We start from the raw sequence: 26,312 nt of genomic DNA, 5'->3' as shown, positions 1-26,312 counted from the left end.
GTCCTGGGTTGAGGGAGAGCAGTAGAGAAAATACAAGTAGCTAATATTATATTGCATATTACTAGTGAGACCTGTGGAAATTCTCCAGTCATCTAGGCATCAGCCTTTGTCCCATTGATGAAACGTTACATCCCTCTGCTTGTTCTAAAAGTATTTTAATGGTGGATGCTTTGACAAACTACAACCCTCGACATGAATACCCCCAACAAACCCAACAATCAGCAAAATCCCACCCCTACACAGTAGAGATCCCTAGATGTAAGAAAGCCTTCTACTCTAATAGTTTCTTCCCCAGAACTGCTAGACTTTAGAACACCCTTCCAGATTCTTGCTTTCCCAACTGCATTGACATGCATGACATGCAGAAGTTTAAGTGTAATGTGAACAGACTTCTTGCTGCTCAACTCCCTACATAGCATCCCTACAACTTATGGTCCCAATATTAGCCCACTACATCAAAGTGGCACTGTGTCTTGCTTGGGGTGAAAATGGAAAAACACATAAGCAGTACTTCAATTTTTCCAAAGATTGTAAGACAACTATAAATAAAATTCAGGAGACCTTCAGAGTTCTGCTGAAATCATCCCTTTATCTCTTCCCAGTATCCGGGGATAAGTAACAGCAGTTCTGGTATGAGAGATGTGTATTCTGCTATTTCACTTATTTAATAGTAGAAAGTGGAATTTCGAGGTTTGCAGCGATTTAATATTAAAATGAAAATTTTCTTCCGAAAAGAGAAAATAATTAATATCTCACTAGGTAGATCAGTATAGGGGTCTATTTCTTTCATGTTTTGGATTTGTTTTTTCTCTTTTCCATTTAAAACATTTAGGTTTTATTCTTCAGATATTGTTTTTGAATGTCAAATCTTGCTTTACTCAAATCTTTAATTTATCATTTGTGTCCTGTTGATTGTTGTCTCCTGAAATCCAATGAATCAATAACCTTTCATAACTTACTAGGTCATCAAATACAATGTAGCTATTAACAAAACTCTGAAATTCACCAATTCATAGAAGACCTTGAAAACTTTTGGAAGTTATATTTGATTGTCTGGAACATTCTTCATAATTTTTAGATGTTTCATATAACTAATTTTGGTGTTGATTACTGATACAAACTCAAATAAGTAGTAGTCTAATTTTTTGTGTTTTCCTAACTAATTAAAAAATTAACAAAAAAATTCCCTTAAATAAACCAAAATGCATTGCGGTAGCTTCAATCTTGTAACTAAAGTATATTTTTAAACAGGATTTTTAAAAATTGCTTATATTTTAAGCTATTACATTTTTATTTTATATATAATCAATAATCAATAATATAATAATAATAATAATAATTTTATATATAATCAATAATCAACAACTTAACATCATTAGATTATCTTTCGGGAGTTATGCAATTGAAAATGCCTATGCAAAAATCAAACAACTTTTCTTAAAATCTTTGAAGGAATTTCGTGGTGGTAATTTTTCATTGTGAGTTTTCACAATATCATCTTGATGATGATGCATATTTATAAACAGCAAAGACAGTGTCTTTATTTTCTTAATAAAGAAATAAGATACATGGCCATTTGGTGTTCATGACTGGGAATAAGAGTACACAGGAGATTCTTACTTTGTGCAAATGTCCTATGTATATATTCTGACAAAATTCTGTCTTTGTATCTGGTCATATGAGAGTTTCCCACTTTTTTTAATATAAAAGGAAGCTTCACATGTCTCCTCACAGTGATTTAGTTCACAATACATTGTAGTATACATTGCACTGTAGAGAATCTACAGTTTATAAAATTATCTGTAAATAATGGCTTCACTTAAAATTTAAAATGCAAAAGTCAAATATCCTGGTTCGATTGTGCTATAATCATAAACATTAATTTCAAACGCACCTCTTTTTTATCAAAGAACCAACTGTTGATTTTATGAAATTATTTTTACATAATCACTTGAATTAATGTTGAATATACAAAAGTTGAGCATCATGGTTCAATTGTTCTCTAAAACGAAACCTTCATTTTGAACACGTTCCTGTCTTATGAAAGAATCTACAGTTGATTTTGTACGTTGGCCATTTTTGTTTGTGTGATGATAAAGCTTCTAAAATGTACTTGTGATATAAGTGTTTAGTGGTAAAAATCGGACTTTTTTTTAAATATGATTCTTTTCGGTTATCGATTTTCAATACTTATCAGACATCTTCTGATACAAAACCATTATGTAAAATTTTAAAAAATCAGCCCAGCTGTTTTCAAGTCCATAGGGAACAGTCACACACGCACACACAAAGTTCCTTTTCTATAATAGGAGATAGATATTTAAAATGTGTCCATTTAAAATGACCACTTCAAACTGAAGCATGATAAACCGACAGACAAAACCTCTCCCAGAGATGAGAGGACACATCTGAAATGATTTTGGGTTCAAAGTAACCTTTACTCATTTTGCAACATGGACTACTTCAAACTTGTTTTGCTCCATTCTTTTATCATGATTTAAAATGTCTTATGTCCTTGTAGATATGACCCTGTTTACTTAGAGAAGATAAATATATCCCCTCTTCCCTCTCCCTCAAACTTGTAAATGTAACCACAAGCTGAGGTTAAATCAAAATAAATAACATTACATATATGCTATGATTTCTACATTTTTCATTGTAATATATAATGTATGAATTGTGGTGGATGTGAAAGGGTATGATAGTCAGAATTGCATCAGAAAAAACTTTATTGTTTTTGCTTTTTTTTTTTTTTTTTCTCTTTCTCTTACGTCTCTCTCTGTTTCCCCTCTCTCTCTGTTTCCCCTCTCTCTCTGTTTCCCCTCTCTCTCTGTTTCCCCTCTCTCTCTGTTTCCCCTCTCTCTCTGTTTCCCCTCTCTCTCTGTTTCCCCTCTCTCTGTTCCCTCTCTCTCTCTGTTCACTCTCTCTCTGTTCCCACTCTCTCTGTTCCCACTCTCTGTTCCCTCTCTCTCTGTTTCATCTCTCTCTCTCTGTTTCCTCTCTCTCTGTTTCCTCTCTCTCTCTCTCTCTCTGTTTCCTCTTTCTCTCTCTCTGTTTCCTCTTTCTCTCTCTCTGTTTCCTCTCTCTCTCTCTCTGTTTCCTCTCTCTCTCTTTCTCTTACGTCTCTCTCTCTCTTTCTGTTTCCTCTCTCTCTCTCTCTTTCTGTTTCCTCTCTCTCTCTCTTTCTGTTTCCTCTCTCTCTCTCTTTCTGTTTCCTCTCTCTCTCTCTTTCTGTTTCCTCTCTCTCTTTCTGTTTCCTCTCTCTCTCTCTTTCTGTTTCCTCTCTCTCTCTCTATCTCTGTTTCCTCTCTCTCTCTTTCTGTTTCCTCTCTCTCTCTTTCTGTTTCCTCTCTCTCTCACTCTCTGTTTCCTCTCTCTCTCACTCTCTGTTTCCTCTCTCTCTCACTCTCTGTTTCCTCTCTCTCTCACTCTCTGTTTCCTCTCTCTCTCACTCTCTGTTTCCTCTCTCTCTCTCACTCTCTGTTTCCTCTCTCTCTCTCACTCTCTGTTTCCTCTCTCTCTCTCACTCTCTGTTTCCTCTCTCTCTCTCTGTTTCCTCTCTCTCTCTCACTCTCTGTTTCCTCTCTCTCTCACTTTCTGTTTCCTCTCTCTCTCACTCTCTGTTTCCCTCTCTCTCTCACTCTCTGTTTCCTCTCTCTCTCTCACTCTCTGTTTCCTCTCTCTCTCTCACTCTCTGTTTCCTCTCTCTCTCTCACTCTCTGTTTCCTCTCTCTCTCACTCTCTGTTTCCTCTCTCTCTCTCACTCTCTGTTTCTCTCTCTCTCTCTCTCTCTCTCTCTCTCTCTCTCTCTCTCTCTCTCTCTCTTTTTCCTCTCTGTCTCCTCTCTTCTCCTCCCTCTCTCTCTCTCTCCCCCTCTTTTTTTCTCTCTCTCTCCCCTTTTCTCTCTCTCTCTCCCCTCTTTTTTTCTCTCTCTCTCCCCTCTTTTTTCTCTCTCTCTCCCCCTCTTTTTTCTCTCTCTCTCCCCTCTTTTTTTTTCTCTCTCTCCCCTCTTTTTTTTCTCTCTCCCCCTCTTTTTTCTCTCTCTCCCCTCTTTTTTTCTCTCTCTCCCCTCTTTTTTCTCTCTCCCCTCTTTTTGTTCTCTCTCTCCCCTCTTTTTTTCTCTCTCTCTTTTTCTCTCTCCCCTCTTTTTATTCTCTCTCTCCCCTCTTTTTTTCTCTCTCTCTCCCCTCTTTTTTTCTCTCTCTCCCCTCTTTTTTTCTCTCTCTCCTCCCCTCTTTTTTTTCCTCTCTCTCCCCTCTTTTTTTCTCTCTCTCTCCCCTCTTTTTTTCTCTCTCTCTCCCCTCTTTTTTTCTCTCTCTCTCCCCTCTTTTTCTCTCTCTCTCCCCTCTTTTTTCTCTCTCTCTCCCCTCTTTTTTTCTCCTCTCTCTCCCCTCTTTTTTTCTCTCTCTCTCCCCTCTTTTTCTCTCTCTCTCCCCTCTTTTTTTCTCTCTCTCTCCCTCTTTTTTCTCTCTCTCTCCCCTCTTTTTTTCTCTCTCTCTCCCCTCTTTTTTTTCTCTCTCTCCCCTCTTTTTTTTCTCTCTCTCCCCCCTCTTTTTCTCTCTCTCTCTCTCTCTCCCCTCTTTTTTCTCTATCTCCTCCCTCTTTTTTTTCTATCTCTCTCTCCCCTCTTTTTTTCTCTCTCTCCCCTCTTTTTTTCTCTCTCTCCCCTCTTTTTTTCTCTCTCTCCCCTCTTTTTTTCTCTCTCTCTCCCCTCTTTTTTTTCTCTCTCGCTCTCCCCTTTTCTCTCTCTCTCTTTCTTTTTCTCTCTCCTCCTCTTTTTCTCTCTCTCTCCCCTCTTTTTCTCTCTCTCCCCTCTTTTTCTCTCTCTCCCCTCTTTTTTTCTCTCTCTCCCCTCTTTTTTTACTCTCTCTCCCCTCTTTTTTTCTCTCTCTCTCCTCTTTTTCTCTCTCTCTCCCCTCTTTTTTTCTCTCTCTCCCCTCTTTTTTTCTCTCTCTCTCCCCTCTTTTTTCTCTCTCTCCCCTCTTTTTTTCTCTCTCTCTCCCCTCTTTTTTTCTCTCTCCCCTCTTTTTTTCTCTCTCCCCTCTTTTTTTCTCTCTCTCCACTCTTTTTTTCTCTCTCTCCCTCTTTTTTTTCTCTCTCTCCCCTCTTTTTTTTCTCTCTCTCCCCTCTTTTTTTTCTCTCTCTCTCCCCTCTTTTTTTTCTCTCTCTCCCCTCTTTTTCTCTCTCTCCCCTCTTTTTTCTCTCTATCTCCCCTTTTTTTTCTCTCTCTCTCCCCTTTTTTTTCTCTCTCTCTCCCCTTTTTTTCTCTCTCTCTCCCCTTTTTTTTCTCTCTCTCCCCCTCTTTTTTTCTCTCTCTCTCCCCTCTTTTTTTCTCTCTCTCCCCTCTTTTTTTCTCTCTCTCCCCTCTTTTTTTTCTCTCGCTCCCCCCTCTTTTTTTTTCTCTCTCTCTCTCTCTCTCCCCTCTTTTTTCTCTATCTCCTCCCTCTTTTTTCTCTCTCTCTCCCCTCTTTATTTCTCTCTCTCCCCTCTTTTTTTTCTCTCTCGCTCTCTCCCTCTTTTTCTCTCTCTCCCCTCTTTTTCTCTCTCTCTCCCCTCTTTTTCTCTCTCTCTCCCCTCTTTTTCTCTCTCCCCTCTTTTTTTCTCTTTCCCCTCTTTTTTCTCTCTCTCCCCTCTTTTTTCTCTCTCTCCCCTCTTTTTTTCTCTCTCTCCCCTCTTTTTTCTCTCTCTCCCCTCTTTTTTTCTCTCTCTCTCCCCTCTTTTTTTCTCTCTCTCTCCCCTCTTTTTTTCTCTCTCTCTCCCCTCTTTTTTTCTCTCTCTCTCCCCTCTTTTTTTCTCTCTCTCTCCCCTCTTTTTTTCTCTCTCTCTCCCCTCTTTTTTTCTCTTTCTCTCCCCTCTTTTTTTCTCTCTCTCTCCCCTCTTTTTTTCTCTCTCTCTCCCCTCTTTTTTTCTCTCTCTCTCCCCTCTTTTTTTCTCTCTCTCTCCCCTCTTTTTTCTCTCTCTTTCCCCTCTTTTTTTCTCTCTCTCTCTCCCCTCTTTTTTCTCTCTCTCCTCCCTCTTTTTTTTCTCTCTCTCTCTCCCCTCTTTTTTTCTCTCTCGCTCTCTCCCCTCTTTTTTTTCTCTCTCTCTCTCTCCCCTGTTTTTCTCTCTCTCTCCCTCTTTTTCTCTCTCTCCCCTCTTTTTCTCTCTCTCCCCTCTTTTTCTCTCTCTCTCCCCTCTTTTTCTCTCTCTCTCCCCTCTTTTTCTCTCTCTCTCCCCTCTTTTTCTCTCTCTCTCCCTCTTTTTTTCTCTCTCTCTCCCCTCTTTTTTTCTCTCTCTCTCCCCTCTTTTTTTCTCTCTCTCTCCCCTCTTTTTTTCTCTCTCTCTCCCCTCTTTTTTTCTCTCTCTCTCCCCTCTTTTTTTCTCTCTCTCTCCCCTCTTTTTTTCTCTCTCTCTCCCCTCTTTTTTTCTCTCTCTCTCCCCTCTTTTTTTCTCTCTCTCTCCCCTCTTTTTTTCTCTCTCTCTCCCCTCTTTTTTTCTCTCTCTCTCCCCTCTTTTTTTCTCTCTCTCTCCCCTCTTTTTTCTCTCTCTCTCCCCTCTTTTTTTCTCTCTCTCTCCCCTCTTTTTTTCTCTCTCTCTCCCCTCTTTTTTTCTCTCTCTCTCTCTCTCCCCTCTTTTTTCTCTCTCTCCTCCGTCTCTTTTTTCTCTCTCTCTCTCCCCTCTTTTTTTCTCTCTCGCTCTCTCCCCTCTTTTTTTCTCTCTCCCTCTCTCTCCCCTCTTTTTCTCTCTCTCTCCCCTCTTTTTCTCTCTCTCTCCCCTCTTTTTCTCTCTCTCTCCCCTCTTTTTCTCTCTCTCTCCCCTCTTTTTGTCTCTCTCTCCCCTTTTTTTCTCTCTCTCCCCTTTTTTTTTCTCTCTCTCCCCTCTTTTTTCTCTCTCTCCCCTCTTTTTTCTCTCTCTCCCCTCTTTTTTTCTCTCTCTCCCCTCTTTTTTTCTCTCTCTCCCCTCTTTTTTTCTCTCTCTCCCCTCTTTTTTTCTCTCTCTCCCCTCTTTTTTTCTCTCTCTCCCCTCTTTTTTCTCTCTCTCCCCTCTTTTTTTCTCTCTCTCCCCTCTTGTTTTCTCTCTCTCCCCTCTTGTTTTCTCTCTCCCCCCTCTTGTTTTCTCTCTCTCCCCTCTTGTTTTCTCTCTCTCCCCTCTTGTTTTCTCTCTCTCCCCTCTTTTTTTCTCTCTCTCCCCTCTTTTTTTCTCTCTCTCCCCTCTTTTTTTCTCTCTCTCCCCTCTTTTTTTCTCTCTCTCCCCTCTTTTTTTCTCTCTCTCCCCTCTTTTTTTCTCTCTCTCCCCTCTTTTTTTCTCTCTCTCTCTCTCCCCTCTTTTTTTTTCTCTCTCTCTCTCTCCCCTCTTTTTTTTTCTCTCTCTCTCTCTCCCCTCTTTTTTTTTTCTCTCTCTCTCTCCCCTCTTTTTTTTTTCTCTCTCTCTCTCCCCTCTTTTTTTTCTCTCTCTCTCCCCTCTTTTTTTTCTCTCTCTCTCTCTCCCCTCTTTTTTTTTTCTCTCTCTCTCTCTCCTCTTTTTTTTTTCTCTCTCTCTCTCCCCTCTTTTTTTTTTTCTCTCTCTCTCTCCCCTCTTTTTTTCTCTCTCTCTCTCCCCTCTTTTTTTTTCTCTCTCTCTCCCCTCTTTTTTTTTCTCTCTCTCTCTCTCCCTTTCCTCTCTTTTTTTTTCTCTCTCTCTCTCTTTCCTCTCTCCCTTTCCTCTTTTTTTTCTATTTCTTTTGAGAATTGGGATAACCAACAATATAATTAGTTGGAGAGGGGTGGGGTCAACATTTAGAAAATGTTTTCCATCAACTTTTAGGTTGAAACTCTAACTAAAAAATACTTTGACCATGGTCAAAGTATAAGATCTGTTGTATCCTTCTTGACTGGAAGGAGTGGGGAGAGATAGAAAGTATAAAAGTATATCAAAATGTTTCTTTCGATGAGAACAGGTTTTTTGTTTTAAGACACAAACACTGAAACTATGATATGAAATCATTCTCAAATAAATTATTGCATCATGTTTGTTTAGATATTGCTACTATTGCTCTATCATTAATGATTGTATGAACATGAAACATCAGACAGTTTATAAAATTTAATTGGAAAATAAAATTTGTTCAGAATATTTGTAATGGCTAACAAACGTTTCAGATAATGTGACCTTCTTTATGCTATTATGTGCTTTTAGAAAGCTCATGCATAAATGATTTATAAAGAAAAAAAAAAAGAAAGAAAACAAAATACCGAGGGTGGAGTTTAGCTCTGAAATATTATGTTATAAATGTTATAAATTTCAAACAAGTAAAAGTCCTCAGATGTACCTCTCCATCGTACAGTATATCGATACTCTATGGCTGACTGGGATAGCTTCCGTACATTTATATCAGATCTACCTCTGCGTTCCATGTTTAAAAGAGATGTGTCCTCTATAGTATGAAACCCCACAGAATAGTTGATTGTAGGTATAGACCGTTTCATACCTTCGAAAAAATTCCAGCAAAAACCTAACAGCCAGCTGTGGTTCTCTTCAGAATGTGCTGCTGCCATTGTGCACAGAAATCACTTTTTCCACTGCTTCCAGCGTAATAGATGTACTGAGGCTAAAGCCACTTTCAGGACTGCCAGCAATCACTGTAAAAAAGTAATAAAGAACGCAAGAGAGTTGTATGCTCAATCCGTCAAGTCCAAAGTAGCTGAGCAGCGGCTTGGTACCCACTAGTTTTAGCAAATAGCAAACAGAATCCTGAACAGAAGCATATGTGCATATATTACATCATTGTGAATTTTACCGAATCTGACAATAAAATTTTTAAAAGGATCATTTTGTAGCCATAAAAATCCATGAATCCTTGCAAAAAGAAATACAGCTGGATCTGTCCTGAAGAAACTGTAACAACAAGTGTCTTTACAAAATGTATTTTTCATCATTTTATACAAATGAGCAAGTGGACGATTGAATACTATCATGTCTAATATTCCTATCACCGAGTTCAAATACTATTGGATCTGTTATAGGAATATGTGGATCTGCTGAAGAATGTAGGAACATGCAATTTCCTCTCCAGCCATGCATAAAATAGCAACTTGTGTTCAATTAATCATATATATTGAATCACGTACAATATTGTTTCGGCATCCTATCTATTTTTAAAGATGAAAAATGATTTGAGAATGGAGAGATGAATAGGGTACGAACACCTATTTTATCCATTTCTTACTGCAGTTTTTCCTCTCCATCCTCTAATTATTTATCCAATCTTATAAACCATACCCATGTAGTGAAAGAATCTTAACATGTTTTAAAGTCACTGAGAGTTGACAGTTCTATCAAGTATGGCCTGTTTCTGTACATATTGGAGCAGAACATTGGATTACTGGCCCGTCTGTGGGGGGAAAAACGGATTAAAACATAAACTGATCTTCACTTTAATCAAAGGCAATTGGCATAAGATGCCCCCATCTGACCAACAATCAAGTCAGATTTATATCATGACCAAAGAAAGCCTTCACCTTGCCCAATTAACACACTGACTGATGGAATGATGGGAATGACTGCTTAAACGAAGCTATCCAAAAACCTAGAGAAGATCTATGACATGAAATGGATCTCTGTAGGAAGGATTCAGTGACTCTGAACCAAGCAAGAGTGGCTGTTGGAAAGACAGCCAGTGATCTTCACAGATGAGAACTAAAACAATAAACAACTATACTTGTGGAAACCCCAGACAGACAATAGAACACATCTTCAGTGACTGCAGTGATGGGTCAACTTGCACTGACCAAGATTTGATGAATCTTGATGTCCAACGATAGATCTTGTATTGACATGAGAATGAAAGAATACTGACAAAAAATAAATATTTTAGCATAAAATAAAAACAAAAAATATATATATATGATCATGAAATAAAAATGCAAAACATCAAAATACAAACATAAAAAAGAAACCAAAATGATCAACAGGAAGAAAGCAATGTGGAGAAAACGGAATATTGTAACTGACAGGGAGAGGCTAAACAAGAAACATGAAGAACTGGACCAAAAAATAAAAGCAAAAGAAGCGAAATTGAGACGTTATAAATATAAATCTGAACAATGCAAACAAAACAGAACATTTGAAACTACTGAAAGCCAATTCTACCAAAATGTGAACGGAGGAAAAACAAAAACAGAACACCCAAATCCGACAGAAACAAAACTCTACTGGAGTAAAATATGGGAAGAGCGACGAGATCACAATAGAAATGCAGAGTGGCTGAAAGACATGAAGAAAGAGTTACAACAGATAGAAGAAGGAACAGTGAATGAAATCAGCAAGTAAACCCTAAAGAAAACCATAGGAAAAATGGCAAACTGGAGAGAACCAGGACACGATGGGATACATGCATACTGGTTCAAAAAATTCACAACCTTACATGAAAGACTAGCCCAAAACCTGAGAAGATGTATACAGGAAGCAAGTGTACCAGACTGGATGACAAAAGGTAGAACCACACTGCTACAGAAGGACACGGAGAAAGGAACCGTCTCTAGCAACTATAGGCCAATCACGTGCTTACCAACTATGTGGAAGATACTGACAGCACAACTGAGGGAACAAATCTACCACTCCCTGAATAACCGTGGACTCATCCCCAAGGAGCAGAAAGGATGCCAAAAAGGAAAAAGAGGAACACATGACTTGTTATATATAGATCAAAAGATCCTAAAAGAGGTAAAAAGGAGCAGAAAGAATTTAGCCATAGTATGGGTCGACTACAAAAAAGTGCACAACAGGATCCCTCAAGCATGGATAATAGAATGCCTAAAAATGTATAAAATACCAAGCAGGATCACCAACGTAATAGAAAATGCAATGAAAACATGGAGACTGTAATTGACAGCTGATGGACAACACATAACAGAAATTAACAAAGAGGCATCTTCCAAGGAGACTCACTATCACCACTACTGTTCATCACAGCCATGATGCCCTTGAACAGTATTCTGAGAAAGTGCCAAGCCGGATACAAGTTCTCCAATACGGAGGAAAAAATGACCCACCTGATGTACATGGACGATCTGAAACTTTTTGCAAGGACCGAAAAAGAGCTAGAGACACTAATTAACACTACCAGGATCTTCAGCCAAGATATCCAAATGGAATTTGGAATGGAAAAGTGCGCACTACTAGTTGTAAGAAAGAGAAAACTGGAAATGACAGAAGGCATGGAATTACCCGACCAAACAGAAATGAGGGCACTGGGGAAACAAAACGACTATAAATACTTGGGAATTCTGGAAGCGGCACCATCAGAGCAACAGAAATGAAAGAGAAAATTGGAAAGGAATATCTCAGGAGAACAAGAAAACTCCTGGAAACGAAATTATATAGCAGAAACCTAATAAAAGGTATAAATACATGGGCAGTATCACTAGTGAGATACGCTGGACCGTTTATAGGGTGGACAAAAGAAGAACTGAAACAACTCGACCAGAAAACCAGGAAACTCATGACTATGCATAATGCACTACACCCAAAGGACGATATTGACAGACTCTACGTGAAAAGGAAAGATGGCAGGAGAGGACTGATCTGTATAGAAGACTGTGTGAAGGACACGAAAAAAGAACTAGAAAAATACATAATGCAAAACACTAAAAGGATAATTATGGCAGCGAGAGACACAGAAAACAACAAAACAGAAAACAGAGAGACAAACAACAAAACGAGAAAAGAGAAATGGGAAGAGAAACAACTCCACGGAAGATTCATAAGAATGACAAAAGATGAGAATAATGAAAACACCTGGACATGGATGCAAAAAGGACATATAAACCGAGAAGCTGAATCTCTAATAACTGCAGCACAAGATAACTAGATAAGAACCAACCATATCAAAGCAAGGATCGATAAAACACAAGAAAACAGCAAATGCAGACTCTGTGGACAAAGAGACAAAACGATAAACCATATAGTAAGTGAATGCAGCAAACTTGCCCAAAAGGAATACAAAAACAGGCATGACCAAGTGGAGAGGGTGGTACACTAGGAATTGTGCAAACAACTGCATTTTGAGCATACAGACAAATGGTACAGGCATAAACCTGCAACACACTCGAAAATGAGAACCACAAAATCCTATGGGACATGGACATATAGATGGAAAACCCATCCAAGCAAGAAGACCAGATGTCGTAATAATTAACAAGACAGAAAAATCCTGTCAAATCATAGACTTTGCAGTCCCAGCTGACCACAGGGTGAGTATGAAAGAAAAGGAGAAACGAAGCAAATACACAGAGCTAGCCAGAGAGTTAAAAGGGATTTGGATGATGAAGAAAATTAAAATAGTACTGATAATAGTAGGAGCACTAGGAACAATTCCGAAAAACTTCCAAAAAAGAATGTCAGAAATTGGAATCAGAGGAATAACTGCAAAAGTACAACGACTAACGATAATGAAAACGACTGAAATATTAAGGAAAACCCTTGAATGCGGAGAATGATACAAGACAATATAACGAATAAGTATTACAGGGAATGAAGAACACCGAAACTGCATATCTACAAGTTCTACACCCCCCCATCATGCATCCCCCCCAATTGTTTCATCACCGTTTTCCCCTAATAAAAAAGGGATACCAAAGGGCCGAGAAGGGTCAATAAGGATTGAAAGACCGAGGAGCGAGTGCCAACCAGATCTCGGCTGGACAAGCGCAAAGAGAACTGGGACCATGGGGAGGCTGAGTGCCACTCAAATTCCAGTATAAACCAATGGCCACTACCAGCGAGAAATCAATGATAAGCGGCTGTTGTGATGATGCAAATTCATTTGCAAATGCTATCGGAGGAGGTAGAGAGAGCTGGACGTGTGGGGAGACTTGTCACTCAGCTTCAGAGAACACTACAGGTTTCCAATCAGATCGTTTGTTGACTTGTGTGAAAGCTCCATGTGAGCCAATAATAATAATAATAATTAGGTTTCTATAAAGTGGAGCCGTTTAGAGATGTAATCAATTGATGCTTCATAAATTAGCCATGTTGCTATGTTTTCTTCTTTGCAAGATCAGAACTCTCTTTGAGAATCAGTAATTGTGTTTACATAAGAATAAATTGTTCGACGGACGATACTGTGACATAATTTCATACTGATGAGCATAAAATAAAAGTGAAACATGTCTATGGATTTATTAATATATATTAATAAATATTTTATATTCATAGACAATATTCTGACGTCTGTCCTTGAATACTATCTGTTTACTGTTTATGCCCACCTAATCTGTATTAATCCATCTTTTTGTGAAAAATATTTTTGACTGTGACTCATATTCTATTCACTTAACTGTTTCACATGTTTAGTCTGATATTTTGATTGTGAAAAAAGAAAACGAGAAACAAACGCTTTATCTTGTGTGCCTAAAAGATATGACATTGAAAAGTTGAGGTTTACACGAGTTTGCAAACTTTGCAGTGAGCTTGTCTTTGACCTGGGTCAAAATAACAGGAACCGGCTGACAAGGAGTGAGCATTTGGAAGAGATGCTCATTATAATCTATCATCTTGCCAGAATAGAAAACTGTTGAAATATTTGATTGAACGAACATCAATCCTTGACTTCCAACACTTGATCATTTCTCTAATTCTCAATTTCCACTCGTTTCATATCTCCCAAATGATTTTTTTTTATATGGATCTAATCAGTAACTTCAATTTTGAGCCACATTACCATTCAAGTGCTCGTCTTTCTCAGCACGTCATGATTCATTAATGGTCATGTGTTGGCAGGAAGGGGGGATCTTCCCTTCACATTAATTTTTATCACCATTGAAATAATGTGCTAGTAGAACTATCTGGTATTATCCAGGAGTCTTGTTTTTTTTTCATGTTTTTTTATTTTTTTATTTTATCAAATCATCTTTTCATTTTTAAATGTAAGAAGCATAATGCTTTTATTTTGAGTGTAAATTTTTCCAAATTCCATTATAATTTTAGAACAAGAAGCAATTCATTTTATTCTAAATCTAGCAACAAAAGATTTTAAGATTTTAATATCTGACTAGTAATAGTAGAGAAACTGAAATTCATTTTGGTGAATTTTAATTTAATTTTAAATTATTTTTAAGATAACATTTTTTATTACATGCTATTGCTTTTTGATTTAAACGTTTCAAATAGTGTCTAAGTCTTGTAGAATTTACAAAATCACTTGAAATTATTGTGTATATTTAAATGTTTTAAAGAAGAATTTTATAAAATCAAACTTATTGAAAATTTCATTTATAAAACTGTCTGCCTCCATTTTTTCAAACGCTATCTCTTCCGAAATGAAAAGTCACAGAGTAGCGCTAGGAAGCTCAAATGATTTGATTTTTTGTCGACCATTCTGTTATGGGTCTTTAGCAAGTTAAAGTAGTTTTTAAGGGTAAAAAAAGAGTCAAAATTGAAATAAATGATTTGCCAAGCGTGAATCAACTGAAATTACTCTTATACACATGCACACATCGTTATATATTTTGTACATTCATGTTTATTTTTAACGATTTTGTATCTGAGATGATGGTCCAGTGTTAACGTCACAAACTTTTAATGCCATAGTTTTTTTTTTGTCTGTTTCAGTTTTGATACTAGCTGATGACACCCAAGTCATAATATTTTTTTTTTCTTTTGAAATCACAACTATACATTGGTACAATATCATATGAAATGATCGATAGAGAATTGACTCTAAAATAATATATACAAAATCTGGAAAAAATAAAATATATTTAAGCATATTTTACAACCAAACAACCTCAGGCACCAATTGAGTTTTGAATGGAAGCTTCATCAATTTATTTATATATATATATTTTTTTTTTTTTTTTGGCCACTATTATACATTGGGTACAATCTCAACTGGAAAAACATTATGTGACTGAAAAATATCATTCGGTTATAAAAATTATTTGTTTCTTTGCGGGAAAAATAGAAAAAGAACTTTTACAATGTTTGTTCTCAACTCGAAAGAATTTGTGATTCAAATAGGAATTGATTCGTACAAAATATGTTTTGTACGAATTAATTCCTAAAGTTAAAAATAGTCACTTAATAACGAAATCGTTTTTACAATACATAAAATTTTAGAATTTTGTTTTGAAAACTTCTTAAACAAGATAGTTGTACAAACATCTACATATTTAATTTTTTTTACTCTGGAAATGGTCGAAGCAGTTCATGATACAAAAGCCATATTTTCTTTTTGGAAGAGAGAGGGGTCAACTTTTTTTTTTTTTTAAAGAGCTTAAATATTTTAATAAACATAAAAATATTTTACGACCGGGCAATGCTAGTTAAATATAAAACTGAATTCTCAATCAATTTTATTGGAAAAAAATCGTAAAGTACAGCAAGCCATATAAAAATACAGTTTTAAGATGTATGCATCTATATACTGTCAGAATGTTTGTTCAAGACTACTTTAAACCTGGATGTAGCAGAAAAATGGACAAAGAATGCTGTCTTTATTTTGTTGAGATATAAACGACAACGGTACATCTGCTGCAATTGACCACGGAAATCGTGACTAAGTGTTGAAGTGAAAACCTCTTCTGAAAGCACATCCCTATTGATGATGCTATATGCCTGAATTAGGTCCCTCTCACATCGTTTACTACTGAAGTGTGGACATATTTAGTCTTTGAAGCCATTCTTTGTAGGTAAGTATTATGTTTAAGGCTTAGGTTCAAGGTGTCTTAAAAAGAAATTGAAATTCAGGGAATCTTGGTTTATTAGTGTCTAATAACTAACTTAAATTCAATGCAAATCTGAAATATTTTCATTTAATGGGAGGTTGTGCCCATAGTAAGCTCCTTTTAACACCCTTAAAAAAAAAAACTGAAATTTGAGAATATTTATTAATCGATATCCAATACCTATTGTTAAAATTTCACAAAAGTTTATGGTATCTGAATTTTCAAAGTGTTATCATCAACCTTTTCATAAAACTAAAAACTGAATATAACTCCTTTGTCCCTAAGCTTCAGCTTAAAAAATTTCTACTAATCGGTTAATTAGTTTAAGAGTGAATCCTGTACATACACATAAATATAAAAGCATATACACATACTTAACTTTATAAAATAGAGAAATATGAGATGTTTACATTGGATTTGAAGAAAACTGTTGTAGTTTGCAGTGAAGTAGTTCCATAGTTGTTTCGTAGAAGCTTCTTGGAAAGAATTTCTGTTCATTAGGCACATGGAGGAAGACAGAAAAGTTCTTTGCAGTTATGATAATGAGATGAGTTCTTGCTGTGAATGTTTTACAAGAAGGAACCAAATTAGAGTTTAGCTATGGAAATAATGATAGAGAAAGCTTAGCATCTCTTCTGTGAAAAAAGTTTGTAAAGAACAGAAATTATCTTTACTGTCAAAGCAAGAGGGAATTCTGAGAAACACCTTGTGTTTTAAAATTGATCTCGAAGAAATGGCAACAATTGTTAGCAATGTATTGATAGTTATTTTCACAAGTTATCCATGATTCTCCATGTCGGATGGACTTTCCTACCTAATCATTTCCTTTAAATACTCACAAATTCGAAAATGATGTTGGAAAATCTTTTTCCCTTTCCCAAAGGAAAATCACAAGGGTTCAAGTCTGATTGGCTTGCTGGTCATCTCTAAAGATATTTCTTTCAACAGTTCATTATCATTGAAAGAGAAATAATAATTGAAGAAAATGCAAAGAAAAATAAAGCCTGGCTTATCAAATCATACTTGTTGTTTGTCACTCTACAGGCCATACACTGCTGAAGAGAACTTGAATGTCTACGGTCTCTTTGTACAGGAGTTTGTCAGGAAAACCAGCCATGAGGATACTTTACCTTTACTAAATATTCAGAATCACATAGTATTCACAGTCCAAATAAGATCTCTTCCGTATGGCTAGCTCACAGGGACTTTTATAAGGAACTAGCCTGGGTGCCCGGCGTTGCCCAGATGTTTGGAGGTGTGTGTGTGTGTGTGTGTGTTAAGCAAAAAAATAAAAGAAAAAAGTGGTAGTAGGCAGGCAGGCTCGAACCCATACCGTGAAGGAGGAAAAGAATGTGGAAAAAAACGTGACGTCTTTGCTATTGCGCCTATTGCCAAACTAGAAGTGACATAGGTTTAAATTAAGGCTAGCCAATCGAAAAGAGGGATGACTTTCGAAAATATCGGTGAAAAAAGCGACACCTCCCTGTAGAAAAGTGCCCAGTTTAGGGTGAAGGAATTTGTTTTCAGCAAATTTTTTTATATTTGTCATCCGAAGGGCCGAGCTTAAAAATGATACTGATCTTGTGAAAATCCGTCGCCTCGATCGAAAGTTTTAGGCAGATATACATACATTTAAACAGACAGGTGAGATTTATTTTATAGATGATGCACTTTCTCCAAATGATGTTACCTCATGTAACATGAAGAAATCCTGTCTTTGAATCCAGTAAGCCCAAGAGACCACAAGCAAGATATACTAAAACATATTTAAATGGTCAATTGGGGAGAAATTGTTAACTTCTTTATTAATTCTGTGGTTGAGACATAAAGGAGAACTTTAATGGAATATTCGAATATCTATGTATTTCATATAGAAATTAAGTGTTAGCCCCAGGAAGTAGGACTCCTTGGTTTCGTTTTACTTCAGTTGAAATTCTTAGAAATCAAGAGAATGCCAAAAATATTTATGTCCATCCTATATTTAACAAGGTTTTCAAATGGGCATATATTTTTATAGCTTATTTACTTAGTTTTTATTTATTTATTTTTTTTTTAAGACTAAAGCAATCTTCATCAAACCTTTACATACTTTTCCGAAACATCTACTTGTAGTTAAATTTACAACATCTACTGGAAAGGAGGAATATTTTTAACTATTCTTTCTCTGTCTGTTTATCCCATATTGCTTCAGTGATTAAGTCCATAAATCCCACCAAGTCCGTATTCCTATTTTCGTAATAGAAATCAATATACCACCATCCATCCTCACCTTTTCACTTCTAGTGTCAGTGAAGAAATAAAAAGCTAAGATGAAAATAAATCTGTCGTTAACTCCTTAAATCTTTACAATCATCCTGAAATGAGAAACAGACCTTATTTTTAAAATAGATTTTTTTTTCCCTTTTAATAGATATTCCAAATCCAAATTTTATTTTTATTATATTTAAAATCCTTTTGTAGGCATAGATTTTTAAAACAACAAAAACAATGGTACTAAATTTATTTTAGTAGCTCAATTAGACACGGAACCATGACTATATTATAAAAGACAACTTAAAACCTTATATATTTGTTTTTACTTGCGTTCATCCCAAACAAGGCATAACCAACCAAACGAGTGTCTATTTTCTTTAAGATGGAACTATATTTATATGCATAGTGATATTGTGGACATCAAATTTAAAAAATCAGCAACATTATTTTTTTTTTTTAACATTAAAAATGAATTGTTCATCATTCGAAATAGTAACTTAACTCGAAGTAGCATGGAAACTATCGTTGTTTTTATGGTAGGTACTCGACTGAGCTTCAATCTATGGTCCCTTCCTGTAAAGCATTCACAACGAATATTTATCTTGCTACAAAAACCATCAACAATTTCTCTTGCTTACTAACTGTGCCTAAAACTAAACGAAAATTCTATGAGCAGAGTTTCTTTTCTAGAACTGTCCGTCTATTGGACACAATACTGTTAGACTGCTTCTCAGTTGACTATAGCATAGTCATTTTCAAATCTAATGTAAATAAGTTCTTGTTGAGCCTCAAATTCTACTGATGGCATTAGTTTCCTCAATATTTTTCTAGTCTGAATTCTTTCCAGAAAGACAGTAGGGATTAATGGAGCGACTGAAGTGAAAATAATTTTTGTGGAATGATTTGGATATGAACTTTGGACAGTCAGGTCGTCAGTACATGTTATTAACTACTTGCTCAGTTACTTCCCTCCTCTTTAATAATTAAGCCCTTCCAAAGTTCCACCATTACTGATCATGACTCTTTTACCTAACATTTATTAACCATTATCCTAGAGTTCTCGTCCCTTTGCAAATGAACATGCATACGATTATTTGGATTATGGTATTAGACATTGCGATATTGGATCAATGTTCTTTCCAATTTCAGTTATTTTTAGTTGCAATCATATAGCTATTTATATTTTTAGTAGATTTGTCTGCTTTTATTCCTCCCCTCCCCATCCGGTAAGTGATTGGATACTATTGCAGTAATTGTCAATGCAGTGTTCAAATTGAATTGGATTTATTGTACCTACTATTGAAAGATTTGAACCAGTAATTTTTCCTTAGCCTACATTCTAGTCCTATACAATAGGCATTGAAAGGGATGTTATTTGTTTTATGACAAATAACAACCTCACTTAGAGGGAGTGGGAGGAGAGTATTTTGTTTAGCCAGTGAAAGAAGTTTTGCAAAAGACCTTCACCTTTTTTAATAATGTGATTAGGAGATCTTAGAGATAAATGTTTATTTTATGTTGTTTTAGTGGGAGGAAGGATAATATATCATTTTTGTTTTATAGTAATTTCATTTTTTCTCCAACTCCAAAACTATTTGATCTTAGTTTAGGTCATTTTTGAATCCGGGGTCTCTTTTCCTTAGAATGTGTATATACATATGTGTGCATGTTGGTTTTCCTCTTATTTTTCTAAGAAATACACTGTAGATATGTACTGATCTTGTTCCTTAGCTCTTTCTTTGGCAATTCTCAATAGCTGGAACCTTCAATCGCACATGAAAGAATAAAGAGTTGCTTTGGATAAGTTTTACAGCATTCATTAGCAAGAAGAAAACTTTATTGTGGATCAATAAAAGCAAAAGTGAATTTTAAAAATTGGAGTAGTGTTGTTTATAAAGTTTTCAAGATGCGTGCAAGTGTGTCATTTCATACCTTTACAATCGATCTGCCAGAATCTGAATTGTTTGTGCTCGATAGCCTTTTTCTCTGTTGGGCTAAGGTATGATTCTGTGTAGTTCTAGATTAACCTTCATTTTGAGAAAACGTTATGCTATTGCTAATCATCTCAGGTGCCCTTAACAGGAAATGGCGATGGGGCTGCTTGTGCACATTTTGTAGACCAGAATACTATGCCTCTTAAGCACTGGCTTTTCAATCCCACCTAACTTTGTCACATCTTTTCACAGTGAGAAGGAGGTAAATATATCCTATAAGTAGCTCTTATGATAACTGTAAACTGTTTTTTGCTTTTAAATGCTTAATTTGTTCCTGAAGAATTACAATTTACCATTGTTTATGAATTCATCCTGTTTATTCTTTGATGTATTTTTTAACCTGAATCTGTTCCAAAAATATATTGTTCTATTAAAATAAAAAAACAAATCCAATTGTATAGTAAATTCTGTTAAAATATTTTGTGGTTAAAAAAAAATCAACATGGGAAATATCAAAGCTGTTCAATATTTAGAAATTCTTTTATTTTGGAGGTTTCAAGTAATTCCTTTAATGAAGTAAGGATTTTAGCCTATTTTTATAATTGAGGTCCTCTTAATTGTGTTACTACTTTAGACTTTGTATGTCTTCCAATGTTAATATTGTGTTCCCACTATTGGTATAGTAACTGGAAAAAACATCTCTTTGAATCCAATTCAGATATGTAAAATAAACCAAAAGTGACAACTCTTGTAGTGATTGAACGAACAAGATGATGAATAGACATCGGTTCCTTGAGTGTTCATCTACAGGGTGGTCAAAAAGTCAGGTAACATTTTAAAGAAAAATGATATTAGCAATACACGTATATTTAAGTACCATACATTGAAATATAAAATGAAACAAACATGAAATATGTTTATTTTGTTAATTGTCGTCCATTTCTCTCTATCAATCGCTGGAAGCGATTAACCACTGATTGTGTAACATGTGTAATCATGTCAGCTGATATCCGCGCAATCTCCTCTTCAATAAATAACTTTTAGTTTATATATTACACTCAAATATTTAAACAAATAATATTAAACGAATAGAGATTATAATGGATCATATTGTTTTTTCTACCTTTAACATGTTACCTGACTTTTTGACCACCCTGTATATAATAATACACTAAGTCACTTCATGTTTCACTTTTTTTTTTATGAGAGCGTTTGATTAATAAAAATAGGGATTATCACTAGGGTAAAAAAATTCTAACCTATTTTTAAATGGATTGTTCCGAAATTAAATTACGTCATCAAATAAAGCAGGACCAAGTAGGGCATAAAGACCCTAGCTGATGAGGGAAACAAGAAGGGCAACTTTTGGTGTAAACCAGTTTTACTTTGCACACAGCATTCTGTAAACAAATGTAGGTCAAGTTGTTCGGTTTTTGCCAACAAGATTTATTTAACAAAGTTTATTAATAAACAAATGAGAGATAATTATTTTACATTTTCATGGTTATTTTTTGATAGACATTTTAATTTTTAAATAAGAAAAAAGCTGGATTCTTTTCATTAATAGATTAATATAGGGAAAATAATTTTGAAAAGAAAAGTAGGGAAATAAAAACATTTAGTTTTTAATGTAGGGTACAATATTTTGGACTGGAGAGTATTTTCTCAAAATTAAAACTGACATTTGAATTGAGAATTTAGGACACTGATCTTTCTTGTCTTTAGTCAGTGAAAGAGGGACTCCTTCTAGACCGAGGCGATTTTTATGTATAATAAAATTACATCTTAAATACATAGTTTTATTTACTAAACTTTTTTTTGCATCGTTGGGCCAATATTTCTCCTGCCTTAAAAAATCCTTCCAGATCGAGGCTATTTTAATTTTTGTCCTCATCAAAGTGTCCCGTTTTTGAAGAAACATGATTTTTTCCTACACTAATAACTGATCTTATAAATTCATAAAATTCATTTTTATTTTAAAAATAAAAACTTTTGACCTCATCACTGAAGTAGATTGGACAGAAAATTGTAGAGATAAGCCAACTCCCCAAAAAAAGCCACACTGATTGGTATGGAGATTAAAATTACCTCAATCTAGAAGGATTTCTTCGTCAATAACCAAGGAGAGTAAGTATTGCCTACTTGCAAGTGAAATGAATTGTGATTGCTTTAATGTCAATATGAATTGGACGAAACATTCAGCGGCTTTTAATATGTTTGGAAATATCAAAATAAGAATTGTCAGAAATATAAACACAAAACATAAATGCAAATCGTTTTTTTGGGGGTTTTTTTTTTTTTGTAGGCATTTTAATTTTTAAATAATATAACTGTTAAAATATAAAATAATTCTCTTGTCTGTTTATTAAAAAGTTCAGTTTAAATTAAATTTTTGAATTAAAAATAATAAATTTTGCTGGCGAAAAAGCAAACCGCTTGATCAATGTTTGTTCACAGAATGAGGTGTGCACAGGTCAAGATAAACTTGGTGTCTACCAAAAGATGACCCTCTTGTTTCCATCTGTGGCTGAGGTCTTTATATCCTACTTGGTCCATAAAGCAATATAATTTTAAATAGATTTCAAAAAGTGATATTCATTTTATTTATATTTAGCAAGCAATTATTTATACAGTAATGGGGGGAAAAATTTCTTTATTTAAAATTATAAGAATTTAATTCTTTTAAATCTATATATTAATACAATAGCATGTGTGTCACACTTACATCCAGGTCGTTTAATTGTTATGTACTTCCATTTCTTGTCAGAAATAATTTCACCAAGTTTTGGTTTCGATTATAGCTCAAGTCATCCATTTTTTTTAATTTTTTTTTTTTTTTTATAAATAATTTTATCAAGAATACTTCATAAGTTTTGGTTTCAGTTTCGATTATAACTGAAGTTATGATACAGGTATTTTTTTCATAAGTTTTATTTTGGTTTCGATTCAAGCTAATGTACTCAAGTCATATGGATATATTTTTTTATTTTTGAAATTGCAACTTTATAATATATAACACTCTTTATAATCATATATACGAAATCTGCAAGAATTAAAATATTATATTTAAGCATACTTTATGACTGCAAGAATTAAAATATCATATTTAAGCATACTTTATGACTGGGCTTTGCTGAGCGTTCATGCTAGCAAAGATACTTTTGCAGAATGCCAACATCAATATATTACATATGAATGAGTTCCCTGTGGAATTTCTATAGGTCCTGCTAGTTTATTAATAAAGGAGAAATATATTTATTTAAAGAATATTTAACTTACAATTATTTTATGGAAGAAACCCCTTTTTTTTATTGTCCGATAGTATTATTTAAAAAAGAAAATTGTTATTAAAAAATAAAATATGCAAATTGCTGTAGAAAGTACTGTAGATTTTCCATAGGATTCACTAGTGTAATATTAAATTGTAATATTAAATGTAATATTAAATTGTAATATTAAATGTAATATTAAATGTAATATTAAATTGTAATATTAAAATGTAATATTAAATGTAATATTAAATGTAATATTAAATTGTAATATTAAATTGTAATATTAAATTGTAATATTAAATTGTAATATTAAATTGTAATATTAAATGTAATATTAAATTGTAATATTAAATTGTAATATTAATTGTAATATTAAATGTAATATTAAATTGTAATATTAAATGTAATATTAAATGTAATATTAAATTGTAATATTAAATGTAATATTAAATGTAATATTAAATGTAATATTAAATTGTAATATTAAATGTAATATTAAATTGTAATATTAAATGTAATATTAAATTGTAATATTAAATGTAATATTAAATTGTAATATTAAATGTAATATTAAATTGTAATATTGAACAGGTTATTTTTTTTTGCTTTCTATAATTTATTTTCCATTTTGTTTCAGGTGGCATAACTGGAGGTATTGAAATCTGCATCACTTTCCCCACAGAATATGTGAAGACCCAGTTGCAGTTAGATGAAAAGTCTGGACAAGCAAAACGCTACAAAGGTCCTGTTGACTGTGTCAAGGTCACTGTCAACGAACATGGATTTCGTGGCCTTTACAGAGGACTTAGCGTTCTTCTCTATGGTTCCATTCCAAAGTCTGCAGTTCGGTATGTTGTCATTTTTGTGATCACTTTTTTGACCTAAAACTAGTTTCTTCAGAATGTTTTTAAAAACTATATATTAAGTGCCTTAAATAAATAAGTTAAATAAGTGCCTTCAATAAGTTTCCAGACTTTTTCGTATGGGCACTTTTATTAATACTACACACATGAAACTCTAGTCTCCTTCAAAGTAATCTCCTCCAACTGCAATGCACTTGTTGTACCATTCCAACAACTTCTGGGAGGCCACATGCGAGTCCTCTTGTGTGAGTGTGTCAATGACCCTCGTCACAGCCTTTTTCATCTCCGTTGTCTAATAATGACAGCCTCTAGGGTTTTCCTTGAGCTTAGGGAATAACAAAAAGTCATGAGAGCAAGGTCTGGACTATAGGGAGGGTGCAGAACTGCCTTGATGCACATCTTGGTCAAATAGTCTGTGACAAGGATGGAGTTGTGGACTGATGCATTGTCCTGAGTGAAATGCCACTGACCTTATTTGAAGAGTGCTGGCCTTTTCTGATTGAATCTCTTCCTGAACTCCTTTAAAACCTCAACATAGTATTCTTTGTTGATGCTCTGTCCAGTTGGAATCCAGTGTATGTAGATCATGCTCGTGCTGTTAAAAAAAAAAAAGGGATCATCATAAGTTTCTGAGGAGATTTGTTCTGTTTGGCTTTCTTGGGTTTGGGAGAGCCAGCATACTTTCATTGGGAACTCTATCTGGGTCATAGCAGTAGATCCAGCTTTCATCACAGGTTATCAGAGCATCAAAAACTGCAGGACCTGAATTGATCAGTTCGGCCATCTCTCTACTATCTTGACAATGTCTTTCTTTCTGATTTTCTCTGAGCACACTTGGGACAAACTTTGCGCAAATCTTCCGCATCTTCAATTCCTCATGAATAATTGTGTCTACAGTTGCATAAAACTGTGCACTTACTGTTTCTATAAACACAAGATGGCCCTTATCCATGAAATTTATTATTTTCCCACACAGACTCCCTGCCATCCTTGAATCTCTTATGCCACTCAAAAACTGATGCTCGATTCATACAAAATGGTCCAAAAGCAGTCTGAAGTATTCCATACGTTTCTGTGGCATTTTATCCAAGTTTAAAACAGAATTTTATAGCATATTGTTCTTTTAAACTGTCTTCATGTCCAGATTGCATTTTTGAAATTCACCAACTGTGACAATCGGGCTTCAGTAGCATGTGTTCCAATTCCTGCTGTAGCTGTTCATTTGAACCTGAAATCATAAAAATTGGTCAGTCATCTCATAAGATATATAGCAATAACATACTGAATTTTCACGAGTCTATGACAATTTTAAATGCCTGTACAAAAAAGTCCTGGAAACTTATTGAAGGCACCTCATATTATTCAAACTCTGTTCATGCTTGTCATTTTGCACAGAAAAGAAATATATTTACTTGAAAATGGCTGAAAATAACAAAAGGCGAATGGCAAAATGATTAAAGATTCAAAATAGAGAAAGGAATAGAAGAGTAAAAAGTTGACTGCCGAAAATTAAATTTCATAACTTTTATTATTTTCTATCATTTTTAATTTGTTTTACTTTTTCTAGGTTTGGTTCTTTTGAAGAATTCAAAAAACGTAATGTTGATGAAAAAGGAAATTTGTCACCAAAAAAACGACTGCTGTGTGGATTAGGTTAGTTTTTACTCTTACATTTTTGTCACAAAAATTAAGAAACTCATTGAGTGGTAAATACTTGAATTAGTTACTACTTTGTAAAAGTAGGCATCATAGTTAATATTCTAAAATGTGTTGCTGTTTCTTTAGATAACAATCCTTTGGAATTGTAGTAAATATGATTTTATACAGATTTAATGTGTAGAAAAGTAATGAAGGTTCTAGCATGCATGAAATACAGGTGTTCAGTTTTTTGTGCTAACTGTTAAAATGTACAAATGTGGAAATATAGAAAATGAAAGTTTTGATTTGAATGGAAGTAAAAACATGGTTAGAAAATACATACACACACACACGAATTTAAATTACCTACTGAACCTGAGTGTCTTCTATCTCCCTATATAAAAGGGTTTGTCAGGACAACCTGACATGAGGATACTTCACTCTGACCAAATATTCAAAATAGCAGTTTTTGAAACCCAATCCTCTCAGTATGTCCAACATAATACTGGCTCATACAAGGAATGGTGCACCTTTTCTCCAAGTGATGTCACCTCAAGTAACAGCACTAGCTGGATACTCTACCAGACTAGATGAATTTTTGCCTTAAATCTGGTAATAACAAATGACAAGAAAGATATGCCATGACATATAATTGGGAGAACAAAATAA

General features: G+C 34.7%; 1 protein-coding gene across 1 annotated transcript in view; it reads left to right on the top strand.

Moving 5' to 3' along the window:
* The window catches only part of LOC145255717 (tricarboxylate transport protein B, mitochondrial-like), a 93,007-nt gene that overhangs the window by 28,555 nt on the left and 38,140 nt on the right, over positions 1 to 26,312 (top strand). Inside the window, exons 2-3 of the mRNA XM_080114312.1 lie at positions 23,780 to 23,990; positions 25,573 to 25,658. Of these exons, the coding sequence (XP_079970438.1) occupies positions 23,780 to 23,990; positions 25,573 to 25,658 (297 nt within the window). The remainder of the gene's footprint in view (positions 1 to 23,779; positions 23,991 to 25,572; positions 25,659 to 26,312) is intronic.

The sequence above is a fragment of the Euprymna scolopes genome, chromosome 31, assembly GCF_053919585.1.
Source record: "Euprymna scolopes isolate OS-2025 chromosome 31, ASM5391958v1, whole genome shotgun sequence".
Taxonomy (NCBI): Eukaryota; Metazoa; Mollusca; class Cephalopoda; order Sepiida; family Sepiolidae; genus Euprymna; species Euprymna scolopes.
Note: the sequence above shows the minus strand (reverse complement) of the source record. Positions and strands in the feature narration are given on the sequence as shown.